Source organism: Drosophila yakuba, chromosome 2R (genome assembly GCF_016746365.2).
Source record: "Drosophila yakuba strain Tai18E2 chromosome 2R, Prin_Dyak_Tai18E2_2.1, whole genome shotgun sequence".
In the NCBI taxonomy this organism is placed as follows: Eukaryota; Metazoa; Arthropoda; class Insecta; order Diptera; family Drosophilidae; genus Drosophila; species Drosophila yakuba.
Genome location: NC_052528.2, coordinates 14,323,429 through 14,350,709, shown reverse-complemented (window position 1 = coordinate 14,350,709; position 27,281 = coordinate 14,323,429). Strand labels below are relative to the sequence as shown.

The window sequence follows — 27,281 nt, the reverse complement described above, 5'->3', positions numbered from 1 at the left end:
AGCACCAGCACCAGCACCAGTACCATCATCTCCAGCCAAGAGGCTGCCTTTCTGTGCCCCTTGTTGCTGCATCTTCGTTTCGTGGCCGTTGCCTGATTTGCCTTTGTTCAGGCACTGCGAGAAACGCACAGGCATTCTCATAATATATTCAAGTTAATTCAATTATATTCAATTATACAACAGTATAATTAGTTATCAGTTGTAGCTTAACAGATTGCAAAACAATCCTAATGTTATTCTTCTGTAAATTCTATATACCATTTTAATGGATAATGACTTTAGATTTGGAAAATGGCCTCTGTTGTGAGTGGGTAATTTTGGGCAGTGTCCTTTTTTCTGAGCGAGCACCGTCGATTGTCGGAGCTTTGTTGTTGCACCACGACGAGTGCTGCCTGCAAATTTGTTATGCCAAGCCAAGTTGAAGATGCGCCTGCGCTTGAAGCGTTTTCTGGCGAAGATTTCCTGGCCCCTGCTGCCTGTTCACTCCCCCTTTTCCAAGCCCTGCCCCCACTGAAACCATCCCACCACCCGCTGCAGTTGCGCTTATTTGCCTTCGCCTTCGTGACGCCACGATGCGAGCATAGAACAGCGCGGCAATAGCGGCCAACACGAAAGAAAGTTGCCGCAACAGCATTCTGCTGCAAAGCGAAATAAAAATCTGGAAAAAAAATCAGAAAAACTCGGAGAGAGGAAAATTGCAAAATCCGCGCACGTAAGCGTCGCACTGGAGACTCTGGCACCAACTCCGTCTCCGACTCCGTCTCCGATTCCGATCCAGTGGTAATCCCCTTCCCCGTAATGAGCTGCGTGTTTTTAATGGCCGCACAAATGAATTTATTAAGCACTTTTACACAATTTCATTGTAAAATAGGCGCGTGCCGAGCCGCAGTGGACTGAAATTGTCGCAAAACAGTTATGAATTATTTATGACGAGCGGTGGGGCAGAAAAAAAAACATGGGGCGGTAGAGGAGGCAGCGATCGCATTGCAATTGCTAGCGGACGTTAATCTATGACACCTTGCGATCCGGCCAGCTGCATCTGCATATGGCGCCGGATCGAGAGACTTTCACCAGCGCTGCGGATCAGATCAATGTACTTGTTCATCAAATATCTCCAAACTCACAGATTGCCAGCGGCATTTAACGGACAGCAATGCTCGATAATTTGATCGAATGGGGTAATCACCACACACACCATACACACACACACACACGGCTCCAAGTCTAAAACGCTGAGAAAACAAAGCCTCTGCTAATGCCCTTTTAAATCTTTTGTTATATTACAACAAAATCTAGACAATTCTTGTTCTTCGTGTTCTTGCGCTGCCCCGGGCGAGGGTACACAAAAATGTTGCCAGCCATCTGGGATCTGGGGTTTGGGTCTGGGTTTTGCTTTTGTTTTTGGTTTTGGTTTCGGTTTCGGGCCATGAGTTAAAAATCTTTTCCACGAAATGAAAACACAGATACAAATACAGATACAGACACAGATACAGGGAAGGGAAGGTAAAGAGCGCCGAGAGCGGTACGAACGTGAGCAGCAAAAACTGTTAAGTGCGCAGAACCGGCTGAGCGAGTCGAGTCTGTTGCAGCGATGAAATCAGTGGATAGGGGGATTGCGGTGGGGAGCGGGAAGCGGGAAGCGGGGCGTGGAGCACGTCAAGAACGCTTTGCGTCTAGGCCAGAATCGGTGGAAAACTTGGGGTCCAAAAGTCAAATTGCCGATGGAAAACCGAAAGAATCGATTATGCAGTCTCTTGGCTTTCCTCTACCATTTCCATCTTGGTGAAAAGGCAAACACAGCAAAACACAGCAGCTGGAAACAAAAACAATATTTAGAAAGTCAGCGTGTTGGAGTCTGGAATGCGGCTGCCTATTAATCAGTACGTCAGATGATGATGATGATGGCGATGGCCAGAGGGGGGCAGAGGGGCAAAGGGCAAATGGAGTTGTGTGTGTTGATGATGGCTTGGCATATAAGAATCGATAAACAAATATAGCAAATACAGCGATTTTCCAGTGTCTGCGTTAGAGCATCTGTGTTGGTTGATTAATCTGAGCGCTGAAGTTCGTTGCCTAAGTCTTTTGTTTTAATGAGCACATCATGAATTATGACTTTGATTTGTGCTGTGCTGCGCTGCGCTGCGACCGCCCAACCGCCGCAGTCGGCGGAGTTGCAGAGTCGACGGCGACTCATTAATGTTGCCACACTTAGCCTTAGCCTAAGGATTACAAATTAGCCTTTTTGTGGCTCGGCTGCTGTGGCGGCGACGGCGGCGGGCGTGTCGCTGGCCGAGAAGAAAAATCACAAATGCCTCGCCGCGCTCGGTTCGCAAGAAACCCGATGCTGATGCTGAAGCTGAAGCGTTTGCCTGGCAGGGAATCCACTGCCGTCGCGTCGTGGCTTAAGTTTCAGGCCTCGAACATGAAAAACCTGGCTGATAAATTGTGCGCGATAAAGCCCAGTCGAGGAGTCTTGAGTCTTGAAAAGGGTTTCGTGATGTCGACTTCTACGTTCGGCATGAGAAATGAAGGCGACTGATTCTGCGACTGCTGCCCAGCGGCAACCTCGATCGCAAAACAAAAAGACAATAAAAATAAAACAAACAAAAAATAAAACGAGCAGAAACAAAGCTTAAGAATTTGTACGAAAATTTTTGCGCTTCGATTGCTGGAGCCGCTTTTGATCAGTGTCCAGCGACAAAGTCGAGGTCCCAGTCGTGGCCTCACCTTCGTATCCCTGCTCCTCCTCCCCCTCCTCCTCATCCACCTCCCCATCCTCCTCCTTCATTGGCGGAATGCATGGGACGCATATCTGGGGGCATTTAACTTTTTCTTCCCATCGCCACAGGCATTTCTCCGTTTCTGGCGACAGAAATATTTCTGTCTTTGGTTCGTTCCTCTTCATAATTATGGGATATTTGTTCGAAGGAAATCGATAATAAATTGGGGATGGAGGAGCGGCCATTTTGTCGATAATTAGTTGGGTGCTCTACTCCGTGGGCTGGGCTGGGCCGTGGCATCCACATCCACATCCACCTCCACAATGTGCTGGTTGTCTAACTCCAACTCACCGCTGCTGACACATGGCACACTTTCGCGGCCCACACGGAGCGGCGACTAGCCCACGTAGCCCTTTTCATAAGAATACCCCATCATCTGTGCATATGAAATTGTATCTATCGGATGCAAATCAATGAAGTTGTCGCCGAAGATGCTCGACTACGCGAGCGGCTAAAACAGGTCGCTGACTAATGATAAGAGGCCGTCTGGGATGAGGAGCGAGACTGCGTGGGCTGCTAATTATTAACAACGCCAACTGGCACTGAGTGTCTCGCGCCCACTGAGTTTTTGTCTCTGAGGTTTCTGCCTCATTTTATTGCTTCCGAGCAAACAAACAAACTCTGAGCAAAGCTATTTCCGTTTACGATCATCCAATGCTCCTCGTACCGAAATTAATTTCTCAAACTGCCCGAGCATAAGTCAATATCAACACCTACCCGACCTGGTGGGCTGTGCATACTCGTATAATTGGACAGTTTAGGGTCAGCCGTAAGAAAACCCATTAGCCCGCATCGACACCCACAGCATTCAAGTATTACAACGATTTCCCTTTTGTCAACTCTCTTTCCAGTCTGCATTGGCACCAAATCCCGCCTGTCAGTGCCCTCCAACAAGGAACATCATTACCGAAACCTCAGAGATCGCTACACGAACTGCACGTATGTGGATGGCAACCTGGAGCTGACCTGGCTGCCCAACGAGAATTTGGACCTTAGCTTTCTGGACAACATTCGGGAGGTCACTGGCTATATACTGATCAGCCATGTGGACGTCAAGAAAGTGGTGTTTCCCAAGTAAGTTTCTCCCTAATTAAGAAACTTATATAACAAAAGTCAAGAAAAATCGATGAAAAACTTACTTATAGAGTCAAGTTAAAGCTATATAAAGCTATATAATCTTAGTGTTCTAGAACTAATATCTTATACTTCTCCTTGCAGACTGCAAATCATTCGCGGACGCACCTTGTTCAGTTTATCCGTGGAGGAGGAGAAGTACGCCCTGTTCGTCACCTACTCAAAAATGTACACGCTGGAGATTCCCGATCTACGCGACGTCTTGAATGGCCAGGTGGGCTTCCACAACAACTACAATCTCTGCCACATGCGGACGATCCAGTGGTCGGAGATTGTGTCCAACGGCACGGATGCGTACTACAACTACGACTTTACGGCTCCGGAGCGCGAGTGTCCCAAGTGCCACGAGAGCTGCACCCATGGATGTTGGGGCGAGGGTCCCAAGAATTGCCAGAAGTTCAGCAAGCTGACCTGCTCGCCCCAGTGTGCCGGAGGTCGCTGCTATGGACCCAAGCCCAGGGAGTGCTGTCACCTTTTCTGCGCCGGTGGATGCACTGGTCCGACGCAAAAGGATTGCATCGCCTGCAAGAACTTCTTCGACGAGGGCGTCTGCAAGGAGGAATGCCCGCCCATGCGCAAGTACAACCCCACCACCTATGTCCTTGAAACGAATCCCGAGGGCAAGTATGCCTATGGTGCCACCTGTGTCAAGGAGTGCCCCGGTCACCTGTTGCGCGATAATGGCGCCTGTGTGCGCAGCTGTCCCCAGGACAAGATGGACAAGGGCGGCGAGTGTGTGCCCTGCAATGGCCCGTGCCCCAAAACCTGCCCGGGCGTTACTGTCCTGCATGCCGGCAACATTGACTCGTTCCGAAATTGCACGGTGATCGATGGCAACATTCGCATTTTGGATCAGACCTTCTCGGGCTTCCAGGACGTCTATCCCAACTACACGATGGGACCACGCTACATACCGCTAGATCCCGAGCGACTGGAGGTCTTCTCCACGGTGAAGGAGATCACTGGGTATCTGAACATCGAGGGTACCCATCCGCAGTTCCGGAATCTGTCGTACTTCCGCAATCTGGAAACCATTCATGGCCGCCAGCTAATGGAGAGCATGTTTGCCGCCTTGGCCATCGTCAAGTCCTCGCTCTACAGCCTGGAGATGCGCAATCTGAAGCAGATAAGTTCCGGCAGTGTGGTCATCCAGCACAATAGGGACCTCTGCTATGTGGGCAATATACGTTGGCCGGCCGTTCAAAAGGAGGCCGAGCAGAAGGTGTGGGTCAACGAGAATCTCAGGGCGGATCTATGCGGTAAGTTCCTAGCTATCTTCATCTCATTACCACATAATATCATTATTTTGGCAATTCGCAGAGAAAAATGGAACCGTTTGTTCGGATCAGTGCAACGAGGACGGCTGCTGGGGAGCTGGCACGGATCAGTGCCTCACTTGCAAGAACTTCAATTTCAATGGCACCTGCATTGCCGACTGTAGTAACATCTCCAAGTAAGTCAAAAGCTCACTAGACCAAAAAAATGAATCATTAGTTAACCCACGTCCGTTCGTTTCTCACCTCCAGTGCCTACAAGTTTGATAACAGTACGTGTAAGATATGCCATCCAGAGTGCCGGACTTGCAACGGAGCTGGAGCAGACCACTGCCAGGAGTGCGTCCACGTGAGGGACGGCCAGCACTGTGTGTCCAAGTGCCCGATGAACAAGTACAACGACCGTGGCGTCTGCCGGGAGTGCCACGCCACCTGCGACGGATGCACTGGACCCAGCGACACCATCGGCAATGGAGCCTGTACGACCTGCCACTTGGCCATTATCAATAATAACGCCACAGTGCAACGCTGCCTGCTGAAGGACGACAAGTGCCCCGATGGGTACTTCTGGGAGTATGTGCATCCGCAAGAGATGGGTTCCCTGAAGGCGCTGGCCGGCAGAGCAGTCTGCCGCAAGTGCCATCCACTTTGCGAGCTGTGCACCAACTACGGATACCATGAACAGGTGTGCTCCAAGTGCACCCACTACAAGCGACGGGAGCAGTGCGAGACCGAGTGTCCGACGGATCACTACACGGATGTGGAACAGCGCGAGTGCTTCCAGTGCCACCCGGAGTGCAATGGTTGCACCGGTCCAGGTGCCGACGATTGCAAGGCGTGTCGCAACTTCAAGTTGTTCGACGTGAATGAGACGGGCCCCTATGCGAACTCCACGATGTTCAATTGCACCTCGAAGTGTCCGTCGGAGAGGCGGCATGTGAACTATCAGTACTCGGCCATTGGACCCTACTGCGCAGCCAGTGCGCCGCGGAGCAGCAAGATCACTGCCAATCTGGACGTGAACATGATCTTCATCATCACGGGCGCTGTTCTGGTGCCAACCATCTGCATTCTCTGCGTGGTCACCTACATCTGTCGGCAAAAGCAGAAGGCCAAGAAGGAAACCGTCAAGATGACCATGGCTCTGTCCGGCTGCGAGGACTCCGAGCCGCTGCGTCCTTCGAACATTGGTGCCAATCTGTGCAAGCTGCGCATTGTCAAGGACGCTGAGTTGCGCAAGGGTGGAGTTCTTGGAATGGGAGCCTTTGGACGAGTGTACAAGGGCGTTTGGGTGCCGGAGGGTGAGAACGTCAAGATTCCAGTGGCCATTAAGGAGCTGCTGAAGTCCACGGGCGCCGAGTCGAGCGAAGAGTTCCTGCGCGAAGCTTACATCATGGCCTCCGTGGAGCACGTCAATCTGCTGAAGCTCCTGGCCGTCTGCATGTCATCGCAAATGATGCTAATCACGCAACTGATGCCGCTGGGCTGCCTGCTGGACTATGTGCGGAATAACCGGGACAAGATCGGCTCCAAAGCTCTGCTCAACTGGAGCACCCAAATCGCCAAGGGCATGTCGTATCTGGAGGAGAAGCGACTGGTCCACCGCGACTTGGCTGCTCGCAATGTCCTGGTGCAAACTCCGTCGCTGGTGAAGATCACCGACTTTGGGCTGGCCAAGTTGCTGAGCAGCGATTCCAATGAGTACAAGGCGGCTGGCGGCAAGATGCCCATCAAATGGCTGGCACTGGAGTGCATCCGTAACCGGGTATTCACCAGCAAATCCGATGTCTGGGCCTTTGGTGTGACCATTTGGGAACTGCTGACCTTTGGCCAGCGACCGCACGAGAACATTCCCGCCAAGGATATACCCGATCTGATTGAAGTCGGCCTGAAACTGGAGCAGCCGGAGATTTGTTCGCTGGACATTTACTGCACACTGCTCTCGTGCTGGCACTTGGATGCCGCCATGCGGCCAACCTTCAAGCAACTGACCACCGTCTTTGCCGAGTTCGCCAGAGATCCGGGTCGCTATCTGGCCATTCCCGGGGATAAGTTCACCCGGCTGCCGGCCTACACGAGTCAGGATGAGAAGGATCTCATCCGAAAGCTGGCACCCACCACCGATGGGTCCGAAGCCATTGTGGAACCCGATGACTATCTGCAACCCAAGGCGGCACCTGGGCCTAGTCACAGAACCGACTGCACGGATGAGATACCCAAGCTGAACCGCTACTGCAAGGATCCCAGCAACAAGAATTCGAGTGCCGGAGACGACGAGACGGACTCGAGTGCCCGCGAAGTGGGCGTGGGTAATCTGCGCCTGGATCTGCCTGTCGATGAGGATGATTACCTGATGCCCACCTGCCAACCGGGGCCCAACAACAACAACAACACGATCAATCCCAACCAAAACAACATGGCAGCTGTGGGCGTGGCTGCCGGCTACATGGATCTCATCGGAGTGCCCGTTAGCGTGGACAATCCGGAGTATCTGCTGAATGCGCAGACACTGGGAGTCGGTGACTCACCGATACCCACCCAGACCATCGGGATTCCGGTGATGGGTGTCCCGGGCACCATGGAGGTCAAGGTGCCCATGCCAGGCAGTGAGCCAACAAGCTCCGATCACGAGTACTACAATGATACCCAACGGGAGCTGCAGCCACTGCATCGAAACCGCAACACAGAGACGAGGGTGTAGGCTCCAGTGGAGCGGCAGTTGGAGTAGGAGTAGGATTGCCAAGGGAGAAGTAGAATCTTGCCAAGTGCCTTTGGAAGCCATGCGAACATGCCTCTGGCTGGCTGTTATCTTAGATAGAAGCCCGTGCGTCTGTACAGAGCCTAGACCGACCCATAGATTTGTATATTACTACCGCTATTACTCTCTAGTGTACTTAGCCACCTAGCCAGTACCCCCCACAACTTTGTGTATACTTCTCTATCGTAGCCCGTAAGCCAGTAGTCAGCAGGGATCGTCGTCGCGGTCCTGCGCTTGTAGAATCCATGTAATTACGAGAACAAAACACCGATAGTGCATTTCTTAGACGCCTCCGTCATGCCAAACTGAAAGAGATCCCAATAGGGATCGGCTCCGCCGGAGGACGCCCACTAAGCTAATCCGATGTCCAGTTCCCTCGGGCGTCAATTACTTCTTGTACTTGTAGTTAGTAGTAGTCGTCTCTTTTAGCGCCTAGTTTCCAACTGTGATATAGTTTGTAGGACTCGACCTAAGGACTTCTAACACGATGAACAAATCGAACGACTCGATACAGTTATGCGAATGCAAAATAGTAGCAATGTAACGATCTTATGCACTTTTAGGCCAAGTTTCAAATCCCATTCGAAATATCAATCAAGTTTGACAATCAAATCCCGAGCGTGCCATGCATCGATCGATGCAAATCTCCTAAAGATTTCAATTACCTTGTTGGCACACTAGAGTGTAAGCGAATGCCTAGCCGATATGTTACTGATCAAAGATACATAAGTAATCCACACAAACACATACTTCTAATATACCATATATGTACTGCGTGTACACGTGTAGATTTGCCAAGTTATGCCTACTGAATAAGTTAATTTAATTTAAACTAGACTATTTACATGTATGTGGAAAGTATATATACACAAATAAAATTATTTTTCAATAAAACTTTTGATCTTTTTAATGGAAACTGTTGGTCAATAGAGAGTAAGCCATTTAACGCAAACTATATAAAGCTATAAGCGGATACACAAGTAACCAATAATTTCTACGTACAGAAAATTGAGCACATGTAAACGTGACATGTAAACTGGTCTTACTTACAATACATTCTACGTGTAGAATTCATCTACATACTTTACCCGTTTCGCCATCTTAATAACCGTTTGCTGCGCGCCAAGAATTCAAATTTGAAGCAATCGAAAAAGAAATTGAACAGTTTACACGTATGTTTTCTCTTTATTTAAATATTCAATTGAGTGGTTGTTCTATAGAGGGCGTGGTCGCAAACTGTATTTTGTTGAATATATCTATATTTGCATGTAATTGTATTTGAATTGGTGTAGACTATTTAGACGTCGGATCGTATATATTGAAAAAGTTATCCCATAGTTTACATTCATAAAGGTTCAATTACATCAATTAAGTACTACAAAACTATTTTCGCTGTAAGTTGATACTACCATAGTTTTCCGTGTGTGTGTGTTACAATAATTAAAGCCAGCTAATATTCCTGGCCAACTCGATTTAATGAAACAACTTAGGGTCATTAGCAGTAGGTGGTACACTTATAGAAAACAATATCGACTTAAACTCAAGGCTAATAAACAAAATCAGTGCTGGGCTCTTGGCTCTTCAAATGCTTAATAATACGCACGCGAGCATTTTTGCGTTCAGTGTACGTGCCAGCAAACTTAATTGATAAACATTAAATAACATTTGGATTCAGATTCAGAACATGCATCCTCACCGAACGGTGTCCAAGTATTTCTAAAATATTTATTTCACTGCTCAGAGCAGCAATGCGCAGTCCCCAAAACGATGGTGGATTGGATAGAGTTGGAATGTGTTAAATATATAAACAATTCGGCGTAACACTTGATTTTTCATTTGCCCTCCTCAGTACTTTGTATCACCTAGAATTGTTCATAGACTACTCTCTCCCCACCTGCGGTTCTGGGTCACATCGCCCAGATCAACTAGCGCCTGCAACGCACATGGATTAGACGTCCGCGTCGCAAAGAGCCCGATGCCGATGTCGAACCTGAACCCGAATCCGAACCGGAACCGGAAACAGAAGCCACAGAGGCCGACGGAATCATCGATACAATCGATACATCTGCAGCTTCATGGGGAGCTGGGGAATCCCGAGCCAGAGCCTATCACATTGGAACGCGTCGCGCCAGCAGATACTCGGAGAACTGCTGGCCCCCAACGCTGGCCTCGATGGTGAAGCCGGCGTTGAGGAGTCGGGTGAGCACCTGCACCGAGTTCAGCTTGCAGTAGCCGTTGAGGGGGAAGCGAATGATTTGCCCCCAGTCGCCCTGGTTCCAGGACACTCCGCTGCGACTCGACTGTGTCGCCTGGCTGGCCTCCGGGAAGAGCTCGTCGAGCAGAGCCCGTTCCGCCGACAGCATTATGCGTTCGCCAAGGTCCGGCGAGATGTGCAGCGCCACTACCTCGTAATTGCACTCCGGCGATGCGCTGGTCCTCGGGCTCGTCTTGATGTGGCGAGCCGGTGGAGTGGGTGGCGCCACCAAATAGTTGCCGTTGCGTACGCGATCCTTGCGCATGCTCTCCAGCTGCTTAATCATCGCTGTGGGCACACCGGTCGGTCGGTCATGTGGAGAGGGAATGGAGACAGGGAGAAGAGCAAATTAGCTATAATCGCTGGTGGCCATAACGAGGCTCGATGCACAGAGAAAAAGTATCGAGTGTGAAGTCAAGTCATAAAAAATAAACATAATTTATAGCTGAACTTTGGACTCTATGTATATGAACTTCTGGTTTCACATGTATCTCTCAAGGGGAATACTTACGCTCCACTTCGTAGTAGCGAGCCTCCTCCAGCAGCAGCTCCAGGTCCGGAAAGTCCTCGGCAATCAGAAGTCTTGAGTTTCTCATAAAGTTCAGAATGTGACGGAACATGCCACCATCGCGATCGATGAAATAGTGCTGCTTCAGCGAGTCCAGCACGATGGGTATCTGGCCATTGAAGAGCTTGGCCAGCTTCGACTCCGGGTACTTGGTGAGCGTCTCCAGCGAGCTGGTGTAGATGGTCCCGCCCACGTCGATGTGCACGGGTGCCGTATAGCGGGAGGCGGCGGCCACACAGGGTATCCCAGTGATGGGCTTGTGGTTGCCGTGCAAATAGGAACTGGCCCCCGCCGAGGAGGCGCCTCCGACGGCGGCGGCAGCAGCTGCCACCGCTCCGGGCAATCCCAGCGGCGTCACTGAGGAACTGGCGGGTGGCGTCGGTGTGGGCGAAGAGGAGTTTGAGATCGTTGGCGAGACGGTTGGCGAGGAGCTGCGGGCGAAAGCCGTTCACGAATTCACAATGAGATTGTTTGCGACAAGAGGGAATGGAAATGTGGCCTGGAAGCTCGCATCCATCGTACTGCCGATGGAGTACTCTGCAATCCACTGCACTGTGCAGCTGCCAGAAACTTGTCAAAACTTTCGAAACAATAAGTTCTTTACCATTTCAATAGTATATCTGCTATAACACATAATCGTTTAGCACCGGAATTAACCAAAAAAATATATTCTTTTAATATTCAGAAGAGCATTTTCAAAGTATTTTTTTTTCAGCGTCTGTACAATATGGTAATTCTAGGCTTTACGCCACTAATTAATATCCTAACAAAACCCAAGCTTACCTGATTTTAATATCGCTTCTGGCGTAAATGCGGCCCGTGGAGGACAAGTCGCGTGGCTCCAGGGCCTTGACATCTCTTTCGCGCTCTCGGTCCATATCGCATTTTTTCCTATAACAACGAAACAAATGAAATCCCACTTAATTATCACATAATGTTAAAGTAATGAGAGCAGCTTATATAAGTCAGGAGTAGGGGTAGCGAAAACGCTAATCATGAGAACCAATTTGTCCCCCGCGCCAAACTGAAATTGACTTGACTCTGATTACGGACAGCCACATTGGCGGAGGACAGGACAGCAAACGTGACAACGAAAATGCCGCGACGGGCCAAACATGGCTTGCAGCTCTCCACAGGGCCCATAAAAGTTTACACACACACACACACACAGGTTTACAGAGCGATTTGTAGGGAGGCAGAGCCAAGTCCATATATATATATATATATTTCATATGGCCATGGTCTTGGGCTGATTGTGTGGGAATATCTGGATTTTCACTGCGTTTCCATCTCGGTTACGGGGCGTCGAGCCCCAAGCGATCGGCTCTCTGCAGCTTCGGTCGTGGACAAGACCAAATCGCCATTCCCGCATGGCTTATGCCATATACACGTACATATACCAGGCCAAAACTGGGCGGACTGTGGTTGCAGTTAATGTTAACGGCCATCGAGTGCATCGTTTTAGCACTCGTCGTTGTGGTTGTATTGGCCGCAAGGGTTGCCAGTCCGAATTTCACACGAAAATCACATTGTTTCGGTTTGCCGGTGGAAAGCGGCAATGTGCGATGTGGGCTCGCCAATTATGACGTGTCAGTCGGATGCGTGCCACATGGCGTATGCGCAACGCGCCCGCTGAGCCGACTTAACAAAGTCAACACCAATTACGTGGCTACATCTAAATCTGCAAAGCGAGAGCCAAAGCCCTCATCATCGCCATCATCATCATGAGTATCAGTCATTAGTATCAGTTTCAGTTCCTCGAGCCCGGGACCGCAAATTAATAAAACTCAATCAACCAGCCAGGCGAACCACTCAAAACGAGCTGGCCCCATATGACAAATGTTCTCATGCTTTATGCACATTAACTTGGCTTACAGACAGTTCTCTTCGGTTATGAATGCACGTAACGATGGAGCTACCCATGAATATTGTAGGGTAGCTGAGCTGGGACATGAGCTCTAAATATATAACAATAAATATATTTCCTCTTATTAATTTAGTAACTAATCAAACGGAACTCATCTCAGCAATGTAATAAAGGCAATACCACATTTGAAATTTATATTACAGATCACTTCGCCCACTGAAGAGCATTTACTCTTCGCCTCGCCACAAATCACCGCTGTCCATCTAGCTAAACAAGTTTGCTTTTTTTAAATGTTTGAGGCCCTGCGGCCACAACGACTCGGGCTGGGTAATTACGATTTGATTAACTTTAACTACATGAACATTCAAATGCGAATGGGAATCGCAATTTGAACCGGAGAGGCAAGGCGATGCGGTGGATGTACGGGTGTACCACTGTACGACGATTTTGCGAGGGCTAAAAAGCGAATAGAAACGTAAGGAGCGAACGTCGAACAGGGTTACGGTTTCAAATGGGAAACCAAGAGAGTTGCACGAAAAAAATTGCACAAAATAAATGGCTGCCAGGCATTCTCATGGTAGCAATGGCGAATGAGGAGAAGGAGGAGAAGGAGGAGGAGGAGGTCCTCAACTCGGGTGGCATAAAGTGCTGCATGTACAGCTGGTTTTTATTAATTTACGCCAATTATAAAGCGTGAGTAATGCGTTCAATCAAACATTGCATATTCGTTTATGGGATCTGGCTTAATGGTTTCTTAGCCAATATCCTTTAACCCCCCCGCACTCCCCCTCTCCATCGCCCTCTAACTTCTGCTCCTTCCTGGCCACATTCCTCCTAGGGCCAACTGCTGCAGTTGCAGCCACAAAATATGCAATGCCTGAGCTCTGGCTTGCCACACAAACAATTCAATTTCAATTGCTTTGCGGCCCACTTGAGCAGGTGCAACAACAACAACAAGCCCCACACGCACACACAGACAGAGTTCGGTACACATATGGGAATGTGTGTGTGTTAGTGTGTGTGGCTGTGGACACCCTGAGCTAACGGTATTGTATATAAGACAAGCACTGCAGTTTGCATCCTATTCTAGTCCATTAGCGCCGCAGGCGGTATCTTTTCTATGCCGTCTAGTAGCAGGATGAGGATGAGCCGAGTGGTGGGCGCGGGGGGGTAATGGGGCAAGGGGCTGAGGGGCAAGGCTGCCGGCTGGGCGGGGGCCGAGTTGCTGGAGTTGTTCGCAGCGCCTTTGGTTACACTTGAGATGAGACCAAGTGCTGAGCACGTGACATGGAGTATAACACTTTTTCAAAATATATAATTTTCAGAAATGCAGAATATTCCTCCGATTATTAGAGATTTCTAATCTTTTTGAAAATGAACATGATTTTAACAGGCAATAATACATAGATTATAAATTAAACATTTTCATTTATAAACATTCATTCCCAAAACCGAATGGTATCTCTTATATGCAAATAAGGATGTTTATAGCACCCTGGCTTAAGCTGATTCCCAAAGTTCTCAGTGAATTTGCTCTGGCTGCGCAGCTCTGACCAATATGAATATTGAAGAGTTGCCTTTGCCGTAGTCATATTTGTCAACCGACTTCCTTTCCCGCATCATTTTGGCATCCTGGCAATCCGGCCTGCTGCTCGGCATCCTCGTCCTTTCTCTGGTCATTATTTGACATCTTTGCCTGACGCAGGTCTGGTTTTAATGGCAATGCCATTAACTCTTAACTCTTGGCATTGCACATTTGCTGGCACGGAGACTTCCTCTTATACTTCTGACGGAGGACGCAGGACGGAGGACGGAGTACAGAGTTTCATGTTTCATTTGGCTCTGGGAGAACGAGATGACTGCTGTGAGCTTATTAGTTTTCCATTGTTCAGATTGTGAGTGCGGAGCTGGATATCAGGTTGCTGACCAGTCCGGGATGAACTGGCCCCGGGGCGAAACCATTTTCCAAGATGGAATTATGGACAAAACTGGCCGTTGGCACATGCTCAATGCTAGAATCCTGGGTGGAAAACCGGTGTAGTCCGGGTAGCCCGCCCATTTCAGTGCCACCCAGGCAATTCCCCTCGACTTGGGTTGCTCGGTTTTCGGATCGGATGGCACTGCTGGCACTCGCCCTCCCAAAACAGGACAAAAGCGAAAACAAAAGCCAAGAAATGAGCTAAAGTGCACACCACACCACCCCACACCACATCACACACACCCTCATCCTCGTCCTCGGCCACACGGAGATAGCGACACACACCTAGGCAGAGCATCAGACGTTGACGACTGCGACGCTGACTATGTAACCCTAGAAAATGTCCTGCGGGCAGCCAACCTTCCGCACACAAAGGCCAGACAGCCCGAGTGTCCTGGTTGGTAGCTGCACTCACAAAAAAAATGGTAGACACATCGCATTGCAGCGATTAATTACCATCAATCAAACTAAATAATGTAATGTAAAACTTATGCACAAAATTGGCAATGGTTAGCAGGTAATCTACTAGTTTGGATGATATACTATGGATTACTTTAGGAATAAGTTTTTTCCAGTGTTGAAGGAGAAGGCTAGCTGTGCAAGAGCGAGAGAGCTAGCGAAAAAGGGCAAAAGCTGACTAGCCCCGCGGCGATCGTTTGGAATTAGTGCGGAAATCATGGATGGATACGAAACGAAACCAAGCAAGGAAAGCGAGGCGAGGCGAGCCAAGCCAAGCCAAGCCGAGCCAAGGAGTACGGAGCACGGGCGGAACTGGGGCCCAAAGGACCCTCGGAAGGTGGAGAGCTTATTCATCAACACAGAGCTCTGTGGAAGTCGTAGGAAGAGCAGGGGTGAAGCCATGTGGCCCCCAAATGTAATCCACTGGGGCTCTGCACGAGCGAGTGCCCACTGTAGTCGGGCAAGGTGCCCATGCCCGGTGTTTCGGATTGAAACTTGGGGTTATCCTGCCCGCACTCCGCCCCTTACCCATCACTGGGTTCTGGGGTTCTGGGGTGGTTCCTTCGGGGCTTCTCCGGCTCATACATGTGACTCCGCTTGAGTGTGTGGGTGGCCGTGTGTGGATGCCGGGTGCCTCCTCATTCATTTATCCTTGCAGTGCTAACGGCAACGAGAGCAGCAGCAGCAGCAGCAGCAGCAGCAACAACAACAAAGGAGCAGGAACATAGCCAGTAACCACAACGGCAAGGATACACCTCCCAATCCGTACCACTCCGTTCCGGACCCAAAACCGAACCCTTCTCCGACTCCTACAACGATTCCGATAAGGCTAGGGGTTGGAGGTGGATGGCTAGATGGCTGGCTGGCTGGATAGCTGGATGGTTGCTGCAGGCGGAAACTTTTGCGATTGGTAGGTAAGTCTAGTCGTGTCCGTTCTGGCTTTGGCTTATACCCATGTGTGTTGCCTGCATTTAAAGATATCATACCTAAGTTGGTCTGCGTCTCATGGCCTCAATGCTCCCCAGGCAGCTCGCACAACAACTGGAGAGGAGTGTATAAGAGCTGAATAAAAACAGCAGCATAAAAATGTGGGGGGAGGGGGGCAAAATAAAAAGCAAAACGAAAGTTTTCGAGGCAAAATCTTATCTCAATTTTAAAACGCCCGCGGCGAAAGCGACGTCGGCTGCACTGAATCCACCTCGAAAGTTAATACGAAAACATTGGGAACCCGAAGATTTATCAAATTGCAACACTGCTGCAGCAGCAGCAGCAGAAGCAGCAACAACAGCAGCAGCAGATTATGTTTGACTGGCGATGAGGGCGGTGGATTCCAATTAGGCAGGACCTATGTATATTCGGGGTTGGAAAAAGAAAGCAAACTTACGACTCCCGGGAGCTGCAGATAAGGGAATGCGGAACGGCACGAAACGCTTGTGTATCTAGCCAAGACAAACATAAAGTAAACACACAAACGCTCACACACACACACACACGAAGCAGCAGAGGAAAAATCTGCAAAATGTCCCGGGGACAAGTTGAGAAGAATCCAAAAGCCCCGGGCGAATCTCGGTAAGGTCGAGAGGCGGCGATGGCAAGGAGTGGAGCATGTGGAGCAACTGCATCTGCCTCTGCCTCTGCCTTGGCTTGTTTTCGTTTCGCAGTTGGCCAAAAACCAAAATCAAAACGCTGATGAGCAGGCAAATGAAAAACTTTTGCCGGGCAGTCGGAGGTCCCAAGTAAAACACGAAAAGCCAAAGCCCCAACTCACCAACCCCTCCTCCACACATGGCTCCCATTCCATTCCAGATCTAGGATCTCGGCCTGCAGTGCCCGAGCTCAACTTCTGCGTCGACGTCGTCTTTAGCCAAAGGGTCCAAATCCAACAGCGGAGCTGAAGCTGGAGCTGGAGCTGGAGCTGCGGCATATGGGAAATCAGACCACTCTGACCCCCACTCCCCCCCGTCTCCCTTTTCCCACTGCGATGCTACGAAAATTGTTGGCCAAAGTTGCAGAATGTGTGCGCCATGGCAAATTGTACAAATATATGCGATATATATGTGAATATATATATATATAGAGTATGGGCGTGAGTGTGAGTATGAGTCTGAATGTGAGTATGGGTATAAATGTGAGTGTGAGTGTGTGGGCAGGGAAGTCTGGCAGAAGTTGAGTGAGTGAGCGAGTAACTGGAGTCCCGGCATATACTGAAGCAGCAGATATTAAAACGCTGCAAGGCTTTCAAAAATAAACTTTGAAAAATTTATTAGAAAATATTAAATAAAAACGACGATTGCGCTGCATATGGCTCACTCGGCAAAAGGCAGGCCAAGGGTTGTCGAAGTGGGGGTGTGGGGGTTTCCAAAGGGGGTTTTTGGAGCTACGTATGCAGAGCAAACATTACTCAGCCAACTCACAACTCGCCGACATACGACCTCCATGCTGGAAAAAAAGTAAAACAACAGCATCCACGTCGATGACGATGACGACGACGAGGACGACGAATAGCAAAATATAAATATAATCAGGATAAATCCACATGTGAGAGTGTGTCTACCTAAAGATGAGATGTTTTTATTCTGCTAAATTCGTAAATTGAATTGAAAGTCAAAAGCGCAATGGATAAGCATGCAAAGCGTCGGTATATTGCCGTAAAGGAAAACATTGCGCATACGCAGCGTTGTTTGCTGGGTGTGAGCAAACTGATAGCTCCACCCTTCAACCGGGGGTTTCGTATGATTGCCGGCGCTACTTAATCAAGTGTACATAATAATTAACAGCCATGCTTCCACTCGAACAGCGCTCAAACAATGGAACACGATTCGGAATCCGGCCGGAAAACAGTAGGCAGGGCAGCAGGACCGCCGCCAAACCAAATTCAGACCCATTCAGATGCACTTCTGTGGCAGTGCAACTGGATTCGCAACTGCAAGTGCAACCAGCAGTGGCAGACAATACGGCCTGCCTAATTGGTGCAATTTGCGTGTGCATATCGCAGCCAAAAACAGCATCAACAGCAGATGCAACACAAAGGCAACTGAAGTAAAATGCACTCCCCAATGCAGCAACAGTAGCGGCAGGTGCAGTCGGCCAAAGAATCGGGTTTCGGTATGGGAAGTCCTGGGTATCACCAGCGTGTAAGTCAGGGGTATTGGACAGGTTAAGACGGTTAAGCGTGTTGTCAGAATATATGACAGAATGAAGGTTGTAGGATGCAAGAAGGATTATAGCATATAGTCTAGTAATAATATTTTTAATTTTATAGCTCATAGCATTGTTTCAAACACACATAAAATTTACTAAACATATTTCTAAAATCTTGAACCTCAAAAACACGCGATAACCAGAAGTCGCAACCATTGCTGTTGCAATTGCACAGCCACTCCGTTGGTGGCAAATTGGCAGCGCAATGTTGATGCTGGTAATGATGCCGAATTGCAGCTTAATTAACACACAGCGCGTTAAGAGCTTTTGTGCCACTGCCTCAGCCATTCAAATGCAGCAGGAGCAAGTAAAAGCTTTGACTATTGGCACGTAATGGAAATCACTTTGCCGTCGGTTTCCGTTTCCAAACAGCAGCAGGTATAGGCCGTTAATGTAAATGTGAATGCAAGTAGCTGGAGCCAGAATCCGCCGAATGAAAACAAATTAGCTGGGAATATGGGGGAAAGGGACTGCCAGGTCCTGACAATGCGAGCAAAGAATCACGAACTGCGGCTCCAGCCAACAAACAAACTAGACTTTGACTTCGACTCCACCTTCTATAGGGAAATTCTTGTGTCTGGCATGCGAAAACAAAGAAAAAACACACAAAAAAGCAGCAGAAACACCAGAAACAGCAAGAGATAACACCAAAACCAGTTGCTTCCATGTGAAAAAGCGGGCTGTGTGGAATAAGAGGGCAACAGGCGAAGGTCGTCAACGCCTTGCTCCTCCCTTTACACAGTGAAAAATAATATAGTCATGGGCGCACAGAGATAAGAAATTACTCGCAAATGCTTCTGGGCGTTTGTTCTTTAAAAATTTGAATAAATGTGCAGATAAATGATATTCTTATCTATGTGGTCCATAAATATATAAATATAATGCATAGACTATACATAATTTAGAGGTTCGATAGAATTAAAATGTACCCTATTAAACTGTTAATTATTTTCTCGGAGTGATATTTCTATTTGAATGCAATTCCGCACACTGCAGTTCTTGCTTTGAACTTTGCCTCATGACTTGGCTCCAACTCAACGGACAAACTGGCGGACAAACGGACAGATGGACCGACGGACGGACGGACGGACGACGACTCTCACGGAACGTCGATTCGCTGGCTAAACAAAAATTTGTTGTACGAGTGTGCTGTATGTATTTGGCCCGGGGGTCATCTTTTGGCCGCTTAGTTTTCGACCAGCCACAATACAACCGGTCATGCCCCCTCCTTTGCTTTGCTTCGCCTCGACCCACGACCCCCGCCCCAGCACCATCGTATTTTATAGCCTTTAAGGTAGAAAAAATAATGCGACTCGTTCTCGTCTGCACACATAACTCAGCCGGGGGCTAAGGTTGCCCAAAAATGCCCATGGCGTATTTTGTATGATTTTTTTTCTCCCCGTCGCCGGAGCCCGCTTCCTTTACCGCTCCCTTTCCCTGGGTTACTCTTCTTACTTTTGTTTATTTCTCCTTTGGTGCGGGTACCGAGCACTTGAGGCGTATAATTTTTTTTTCTTTTTTTTTTTAAACAGTCTTCGTTTATGGCGCACAATTTCTGACTTGGCATGTGGGAGAGACGAAAATCAGTGGCCAGCGGCGCTTTTGGCCAAAACCAAAGGGAAAGAGATCGGGTGGCCTGCAACTTGGACTGTCGAAGCATGTTGTGTGTCAAAAATTCGTTTATTACAGAATCTTTTTTTAAACTAATTTATTGGCCAGCTCGAAGGCTGGCTGGATGGGATTTTTGGGGCATTTTGCAAATGAAAAGTTTTCAGTTTTTAGTTTTCAATTTACGCTTACCGTTTGGGGCAGGAGGAATCCACCGTCAACGGTGATCGTTGATCCAATGCAACAAACGGAGTTCTGTTTGTGGGAGAAGACCAAATATAATGTTAGTTAGATATTTATATTTCAATTAGGCTTTAAATTTTGAGCTTATAACAAACTCCCTAAGAATATGAATTGTATTTGTAAAACTCATAATTTAATTTATGAAATAAACTCAAGTCTTGTGAACTTTTAATTAAAATTAAAGATTAAAGTATTGTGGTTGTTTTCCGTTAAATTTCAAATAAATATGAAATAATGAAATAAAATTTCATAATTATATAACACAAAACAAATTCTCGTCAGCGTTCAAGAAACTCACAAAAAGGTTGGTATATTTAGGAAATGCACTTTAACTCTTTTTTAATACAACGCGCGCGTAGATAAACGATATTCGTCTTGTCAGATCTTCGTTGCTCTTCGATATCCTCAGCGTGCTTTTGATCTGCTGAGTCGATCGCTAGTTGCTCTCGGTTGAACGCTTTCAAATTCAATCAAGTGGGCGCGCCAACGAGTGTTTACTTCCGTTTCCGCTTGCCGTACACAACGCACACCGTTACCGTTCGCCGTTCACCGTTCACTGTTCACTGTTCACTGTTCACCGTTCACCGTTAGTGTTCACCTAAGTGTTGCCTACTTTTGAGCGCTGGCAATTTACCTCACTTGCATTCGCGTCGAGAGTTGCTCGATTACTGATTCAGCTTCAGCTCGCTGCCTGATGGATGGCGAATGGCGAATGGCTCGGCTCCCCAAATGTTGCGTGTTGCGTGTTGCGGCTCGAGTTGCGTCTTGTTGCGTTTGGGGGTGGAGTGATGTTCGTCGACGTTGGCGTCTGAGCCGACGACCTTGAGAGAGCAGCAGCAACAGCAGCAGCCGTTTGTTGTTTAGCGGCTTGGCTTTTCCACCATATGATGCCTTTGTGTGTGTGTGTGAGAACGTTTAATGGTCTATTTCCGGTTTAAGTGGTCCGATCTGGGTTTGTTGTTCTTGTTTTCTTGTGGCCTGCAACTAATCTGCCGCAATTAACGATGTAACTGCGAATGGAAGAATTGGACTGGGTGATATTATTTCGTTGCCTGGTAAATCGATGCATATAATTAGTGCTGCAGCACCTGGAAAACAATATTTTTAACTTGAAGGCATCTACTAATAAACATACTACTTTTCTTAGAAAGAATAATCTTCAACTAAATAAATTAAATTCTAGCTTAAAGAAATTGGAGAAAATATTTTATGAATGTAGTTTTTAAATCAAAAATTTGTTTATATTTTTTGTCAAGTGTACACACTATTTTAACCCAAAAGTTGCATTCATCATGGGGGACATCTCTATATGGTCGATTTTCTATAATTGTAAATATCAAAGCCTGTTTGTTTTTGTTGCCCTTGGCCATGTGTATATGCGCCTGTGTGTGTTAGTGTGCGTGTGTGGGTGCATGTACAGCTGACACCAGTGTTACAGTGTTGGAGCGACTGCCTCTGTGTGCGTGAGCGGCTGCGAGTGTGCGTGTTTGTGTTAATGACAAAGCATAGAACGCTGTGCCCCGCGGCCAAACGAAATGAAACTTTGTGCGGCATCAGCTCCAGAGACTTTGAAGAAGCAGAAGCAGAGCCAGAACCGCCGGCATCGTCATCGGCATCGGCATCGGCGGTACGAAGCACTACGAACGGGGCACTGGGACGCTGGGACGCTGAGCTGAGCCCGGCTGGAATGCCCCCGGGGTCGTTCGAGGAGCGACTGCGACGGAGGCAGCTGAAATATTTTGCTGCCCGGCGGCAATGCAAAGAAAAACTTGTGATAAATACGCCCGGGGTCGTGTTTCAAAACACGAGCTGGAGGGGGGACGAGGTGGGGTTTCGAGCAAAATGCGGAGACGGAGCAGAGCGAGTACAGTGAGGCCTGCAGTTAGGCAGCTGTAATTAAAATGAGTGCGAACTTTCCACCCACCCATCCGCTGGAGAATCCAGAACGTAACGCCCGCGGGGGTGGTGGTGGGTGGCGGAAAATTCCACCCACTGCCGAGAGTTCTGTCGCATCATTTTTCATTGGCAATTGTTTCGGAATGCTCGCTTATTTGTCCGCCGGCCATATTCATTTTGAAGTACATGCGCCACAATAATATTTCGCTATATTTTCCCGCTGCAGAATCGCCGTAGAATCTGCCATAGAGATGGTGTCGTGTATCCGACTGCCAACTCAAAGCAGGTATTAAAAAGGTATATAAATAGAGAAAAATATAATTTCAAGAACGGGGTAACTACCTTAAATTGTTGCTTACTACTTGTTCATAAAACATATTTACATTTCTCGCAATTAGGGGCAATTGCCAGGAACCAACTGCAAATAGTATCAGCATTAAAGTGTTCAATAAAATATGTCAAATTTTAATTGTATCGTGCGAGCAGTGGCATTTCAATTTTTCATCCTTTATCGAACGCAAATGCGTACGACGAGTGGAAACTGTTGCAATTTTATCGCTCATTTCACTCACTCAAATGGAATGGGAAATGCGGTAGGGGGTGGCGCTTTTATTGTTTCAGGCGGGAAATGGGGTAGCGGGCTCCTTTATTTTGACGTCGCTTTGCGTTTTTGCCATTTTAAATATTTTTTTAATCACAAGCTCACGCACACAGAGAGAGGCAGAAGCAGAAGCAGAGTCGTACGTATTCAGTCACTCATACACAAGCTCATACATATGGCAATACCAATATTTCAAGCCAATTTGCTGCAGCTAGCCGCCAGCGGACTGCCAACAAAATAATTCGACAAAATGTGTGCGGCGCGCTTTATGCTTTATTGTTTGGAACGCTTGGGGCCAGTGCAGTGGGTGGCTGTAGGGGTGGGGGGGAGGTGTATATGGGTGCAAGGACTCACATACATCATGTACACACATACATATATATATGTATGTATATAGATATATATCCGTATAGATATATGCATAGTAAAAGCGAATCCGCAGATCAGCTCAGAAATCAGCGTCGACATTTATACACTTCCTCTGCGCTCGTTTGTAATTATTTGTTGATGGCTTTTTTAAGTAGCCCGCTCGCCACGCCCTCCAGCGGACCCACCGCCCCACCGCCCACTCGCCTGCATATTTATTCAAGGCTTGTGCATTTGCTTGTCAATCAATATCATGCTGCATGCTTAATGGGAAAACACAAACATTTAAATGCATGCAACGCATATGCTGAGAATTTCCGCAGATTTTTTTACAGCTCCCGCGACCGCCAACACCATCAGCATCAGCATCATTATTATTGTGATTTTTTATTATTACTATTATTTATGTGTGCTCGACTCATCATCACAAGGCTGGGCAAATGTGTGTGAGCTTTAAAATATATGTACATACATATGTGTGGATGGTTGCACATACAAACGGACATACATATATTTTTTATTATTAACGATACCCAGCGAGGAAGCAACAAAAACATATACTCGCATGCCCCCATATACACAACCATATATATGAAAAGGCTCATAAAATTCACAATGTCTGGCCGCGGGGCTTTTACTTAATGATGCCATTTTTGCCGCCGCAGCCTGAAATTCGCGTTAAATTTTTAACGCACGACCGAACTGCAGCGGCAGCGGCAGCAAACGCGACCACATACCAACCATCACATCAATTCGGGCATCAATCCATCCACCCATCCACCTAACCACCCATCCAGCCATTCATCCATATGTGGCACAACATTTACATTAACATTTGAATGGTAATCATTTTACAGCCAAAATGAGGTGTTTGCATTGCTTTTAAAGGGCGCCGCTCGATGTCCTTTAAATTGCTGGAATTATTATTATAAAACTAACTACCTTTTGGTCCTTCAAGCTGAAAGACATCATAGCAATTAGGCTAAGCTTTCTAAATGATTGTCCTAACGAAATACCATAATACATGTGACATTATTTAATTGATATCAGTTTGGCCCATCATACATTTAATGCTCCATTTAATCCTAGTTCAAGACTTGAGAGCCTTAAAAACCAACTATAATCTGCCCAACAGGAATATGCTGCTTTGAAAAATAAATAAATATGGAGTGAATAATATATTAGACTTGTATAACAGGATTAACTTTTTATTTGCATCCTACTTCGCTTTATTGTGCAGCAGTGTTTTTGATGGTTTATGTTAATTATGTTGTTTACCAATTTCTTGAGCTCGGTGAAAGCTGGATTCTCACATATGAGAGTGGCAACCATTTGATATCTGCCTTTTAATTGTGCGGGGGGTGGCGGGAGGGGAGGAAAGTGGGGCAGGGGATCTGGAGTCGATTGCCGACATCCTTTTGTCATTAGCAATGCGTGACATTTGTCATTAACTGCATAATGATTCCTATGCAGTTTGGCCAACTTCTCCGACTCAACACACACACACACACACTGCAGCATAGTGTGTACACAATATGTGCGGATGTGAGGCATTGCATGTGTGTGTGTGCATAATTTTAATGATTTACAAACTAAGCCGGAGGCGTTTTTAGCTCGAAAACTGACAGTTGATACCCAGAGACAAGCAGAATGAGGGAAATATAACGCAAAAGAAGATATAGCCGCGAGTTATGAATGGGAGAGGACCAGTTCTTTATTTCCAGCTTTTTGGGGTGGAACGAGCGAACGGAACGGAAAGGATTGCTCGAACATGCAACTAAGATGGCCTAAGGACATGCAGTGGCTGAGGCAGAGGCAATGCCAGAGAATGGGCAAAAATATGCAAGTTAAAAATAAGTTAAGTTTGAGTGGCTGGCGGCCCTGACGCAGCGTTTTGCATATAATGAGGGTGCCAGTGCCCAGGTTTCTTTTACACTGCTTGTCACCTGCTGCCGGACTTGTGTACGTGCATACATACATTGGTATGAATTTTGGGGGACAAAAACTGTGATTCTTTCGCCAGTTGGTAACTGGTAGTTGATAATGGCTAATTATAGGCAGACGGCACCGAGTGCTGGTGTTGTTCTTAAATTATATGGCCACTCTTCTCTGTTTTTCTGTTATCCTGCGCCGCAGCTGCAGCGCCCCGCCCCGCCCACTAATGTGGACAGCCCGGCCAGTTGTCCAAACACGTGCCATGCAACAAGTTACCAGGGCAAACAAACGCAAAAAAGCATGTGGCAATAGCCAGAGTCACTGTTATTCACCTGCTGCCGTTGTCGAAGGCAAAAGCAAACACCATCGGCACAAACACACTGAACCGCCGTTGAGAAAAGACTGTTTTGGGGGGGCTCGTTGGGGTCTAAGTGCCGAGTGCCGTCGAGCGTGTTGCATGCAACATGGGGCACGACGCCAACCGCACCAGCAGCAGCAACATCTGGCGCAGCAGCAGCAGCAGCAGCAAAACGGGATGTTATCAGCCGCAACGTAAACACAACCACCACAACTAAGTATCCATATCCGCAGCAGGCGACTTCGATCGCCCGTCCAACTGGCCCGTTCCCTCTAACCACCCGTGCACTGAGAGAAACTAGCTGGTACTCAAGTGTGTCTGATTAATACTCATGTAAAAGAACTGTTTATGTGGCAGTGCATCTTGGGCGGGTGCTTGCACAGCATTTGTTCTCAACTCTTTTCTACATGTGTTCTCATTTAAGTACTTTCATATCCGATTTAAGCAGTCGACTTTTGTTTCAGTGTGGTTGTTAGCCAAGCTAAGCTCGCGATGCGATGCCAATGTTCGACGCCGGAGCTCCAGCTTCGGCTCACCTTCCTCCTCGCCTTGCCCGCGGGCGTTCGCTTGTAATTATAATATTTCAACCCAAATGTGACCCCGGGCCATGCGCCAATGATGGATTTCAGCTCTCTGGTCCGCTCCCCTTCGCTACTCCCTGCCCCCCGCATATAATGTGGCATATATATATATATATATTTATATACACAAACGAAGAAAGAGCGACACCCGAGATGCGGAGAGGAGCGCCGTGGTTCCGGGGTTGCTGATGTTGCTGTGCAATTTGTTGCCGGCGGGCAAAGCGGATTGGCCTGCGGCCAGACATGTGAATAAAATTACATTCACTATTTTATATGCCACATGGCTTGTACGGGTATGTATGGCATTTATCGGTGTTTATATGTTTTAGCCGGTGCCATGTGGAAAAATCCTATGTAGGTAGAAATAATTGAATTGGCACATCAGCTAAATCACTCTCATGTGTGTGTATGTGTGTGCATGTCTTTATGGATAATGCCTGCCTGGAACCGGAGACGGCGGTCAGGGCAATAACAAGATTAGATCACTGGAAGAAGAGATTGCCCCCGGCCGGTCGGTCGGTCGGCCGGCGAATGGAAAAGGGTTGAGCGAAAACTAAGCTGCCACTGACAATCCACAAAGCGAGGTCCGAATGGTCTCAAATGGTCACCTCCCCCCGCCAACTTTCCTGTTCGGTTTAAGTTTTCCTCGGAACACGGCCAGGTGAACATTAATCAAGCCAAACAACCAAATAACTTATGGCCCTGGCTAATAGAGACATTCGGCCAACTACGTGTTGGCCAGAAACCAGACGGCTGAAGCTCTGGCCAAAACTATCAGCCAGTGTTCACTTAGATAAACAAGATATGTGGCAGCAATTAGTGTTTATTAATGGCGATTTTCGAGATATTTGAATTTTTGGAAAATTGGAAATAATAATAACAAGCAAAGTTCGAAAATACCAAACACTTGCATTCCTATAAACTATGCGCATGATTAAGATATTCATCAGGTAAGCCATTGAATTCACACACGAAAGTAGGTGAGAAAGTACTTTGCGGCAGTTGCGGCATTTAAGTGCCACACAACGGTAAGCGGTAAGTAGTAGCCCATAATTGCGTCCACTTGCGTAAGTGTGTGTGGCGTGGTAATTAAATTGGCATTAATTAAACTTACGTCGCTTCCGTTGACGGCGCTGCTCAAGTGCCGCTCATTAAGCAATTAAGGGATAATTATCAACGCCGCGCCGTTGCCTTTTTGCAATTTTCATGCGCAAAGTGTTAAAATCACTTAATAGGCGGCCACATCCTGGCCTACCTGCCTCTTGTTGTTGTTGTCCTTACTTCCGCAGCCCTACGTGTAAGTGTGTGCGTGCGTGTGGGTGTGTGAGTGTGCGTAAGCGGTTGCATGTGTGCGTTGTTTGTGTACGCACGCGGCTGTTTGTTTAAGTGTAGCGTTAAACGCGGCCACTGACAAGCTGCG

The 27,281-nt window shown here is 47.7% G+C and overlaps 2 protein-coding genes across 4 annotated transcripts in view; one reads left to right on the top strand and one right to left on the bottom strand.

The window, feature by feature from the left end:
- Positions 1–8,840, top strand: part of LOC6530604 (epidermal growth factor receptor) — a 41,121-nt gene extending 32,281 nt beyond the window's left edge. For both annotated transcript variants that reach the window (XM_015196412.2, XM_002091481.4), the window contains exons 2-5: positions 3,632–3,854; positions 3,999–5,173; positions 5,235–5,367; positions 5,441–8,840. In XM_015196412.2, coding sequence (XP_015051898.1) covers positions 3,632–3,854; positions 3,999–5,173; positions 5,235–5,367; positions 5,441–7,889 — 3,980 coding nt within the window. In that variant the 3' untranslated portion in view covers positions 7,890–8,840. The remainder of the gene's footprint in view (positions 1–3,631; positions 3,855–3,998; positions 5,174–5,234; positions 5,368–5,440) is intronic.
- Positions 8,841–9,103: 263 nt separating this feature from the next.
- On the bottom strand, positions 9,104–25,335 carry LOC6530603 (BTB/POZ domain-containing protein kctd15-like). 2 transcript variants are annotated; one of them, XM_002091480.3, is made up of 6 exons: positions 25,255–25,335; positions 20,759–21,134; positions 20,074–20,136; positions 11,552–11,659; positions 10,712–11,199; positions 9,104–10,488 (listed from the first exon to the last, which is right to left on the bottom strand). In XM_002091480.3, exons 2-6 carry the CDS (start codon positions 20,767–20,769, stop codon positions 10,055–10,057), a joined length of 1,104 nt encoding a protein of 367 aa, XP_002091516.2. In that variant the 5' UTR covers positions 20,770–21,134; positions 25,255–25,335; the 3' UTR covers positions 9,104–10,054. The 2 variants fall into 2 exon arrangements, with proteins under 2 accessions (XP_002091516.2, XP_015052721.1); XM_015197235.3 differs by lacking the exon at positions 25,255–25,335 and having other exon boundaries at positions 20,423–21,133.
- Positions 25,336–27,281: the final 1,946 nt, after the last annotated feature.

What these genes read in the sequence shown, in the direction of transcription:
- LOC6530603 (XM_002091480.3), bottom strand. An exon ending in GATTCCTCCTGCCCCAAACG is followed by an intron (nt 11,660 to 20,073) that starts GTAAGCGTAAAT and finishes TCGTTGTTATAG; the next exon opens with GAAAAAATGCGATATGGACC. An exon ending in TCGCTACTACGAAGTGGAGC is followed by an intron (nt 10,489 to 10,711) that starts GTAAGTATTCCC and finishes GTGTGCCCACAG; the next exon opens with CGATGATTAAGCAGCTGGAG.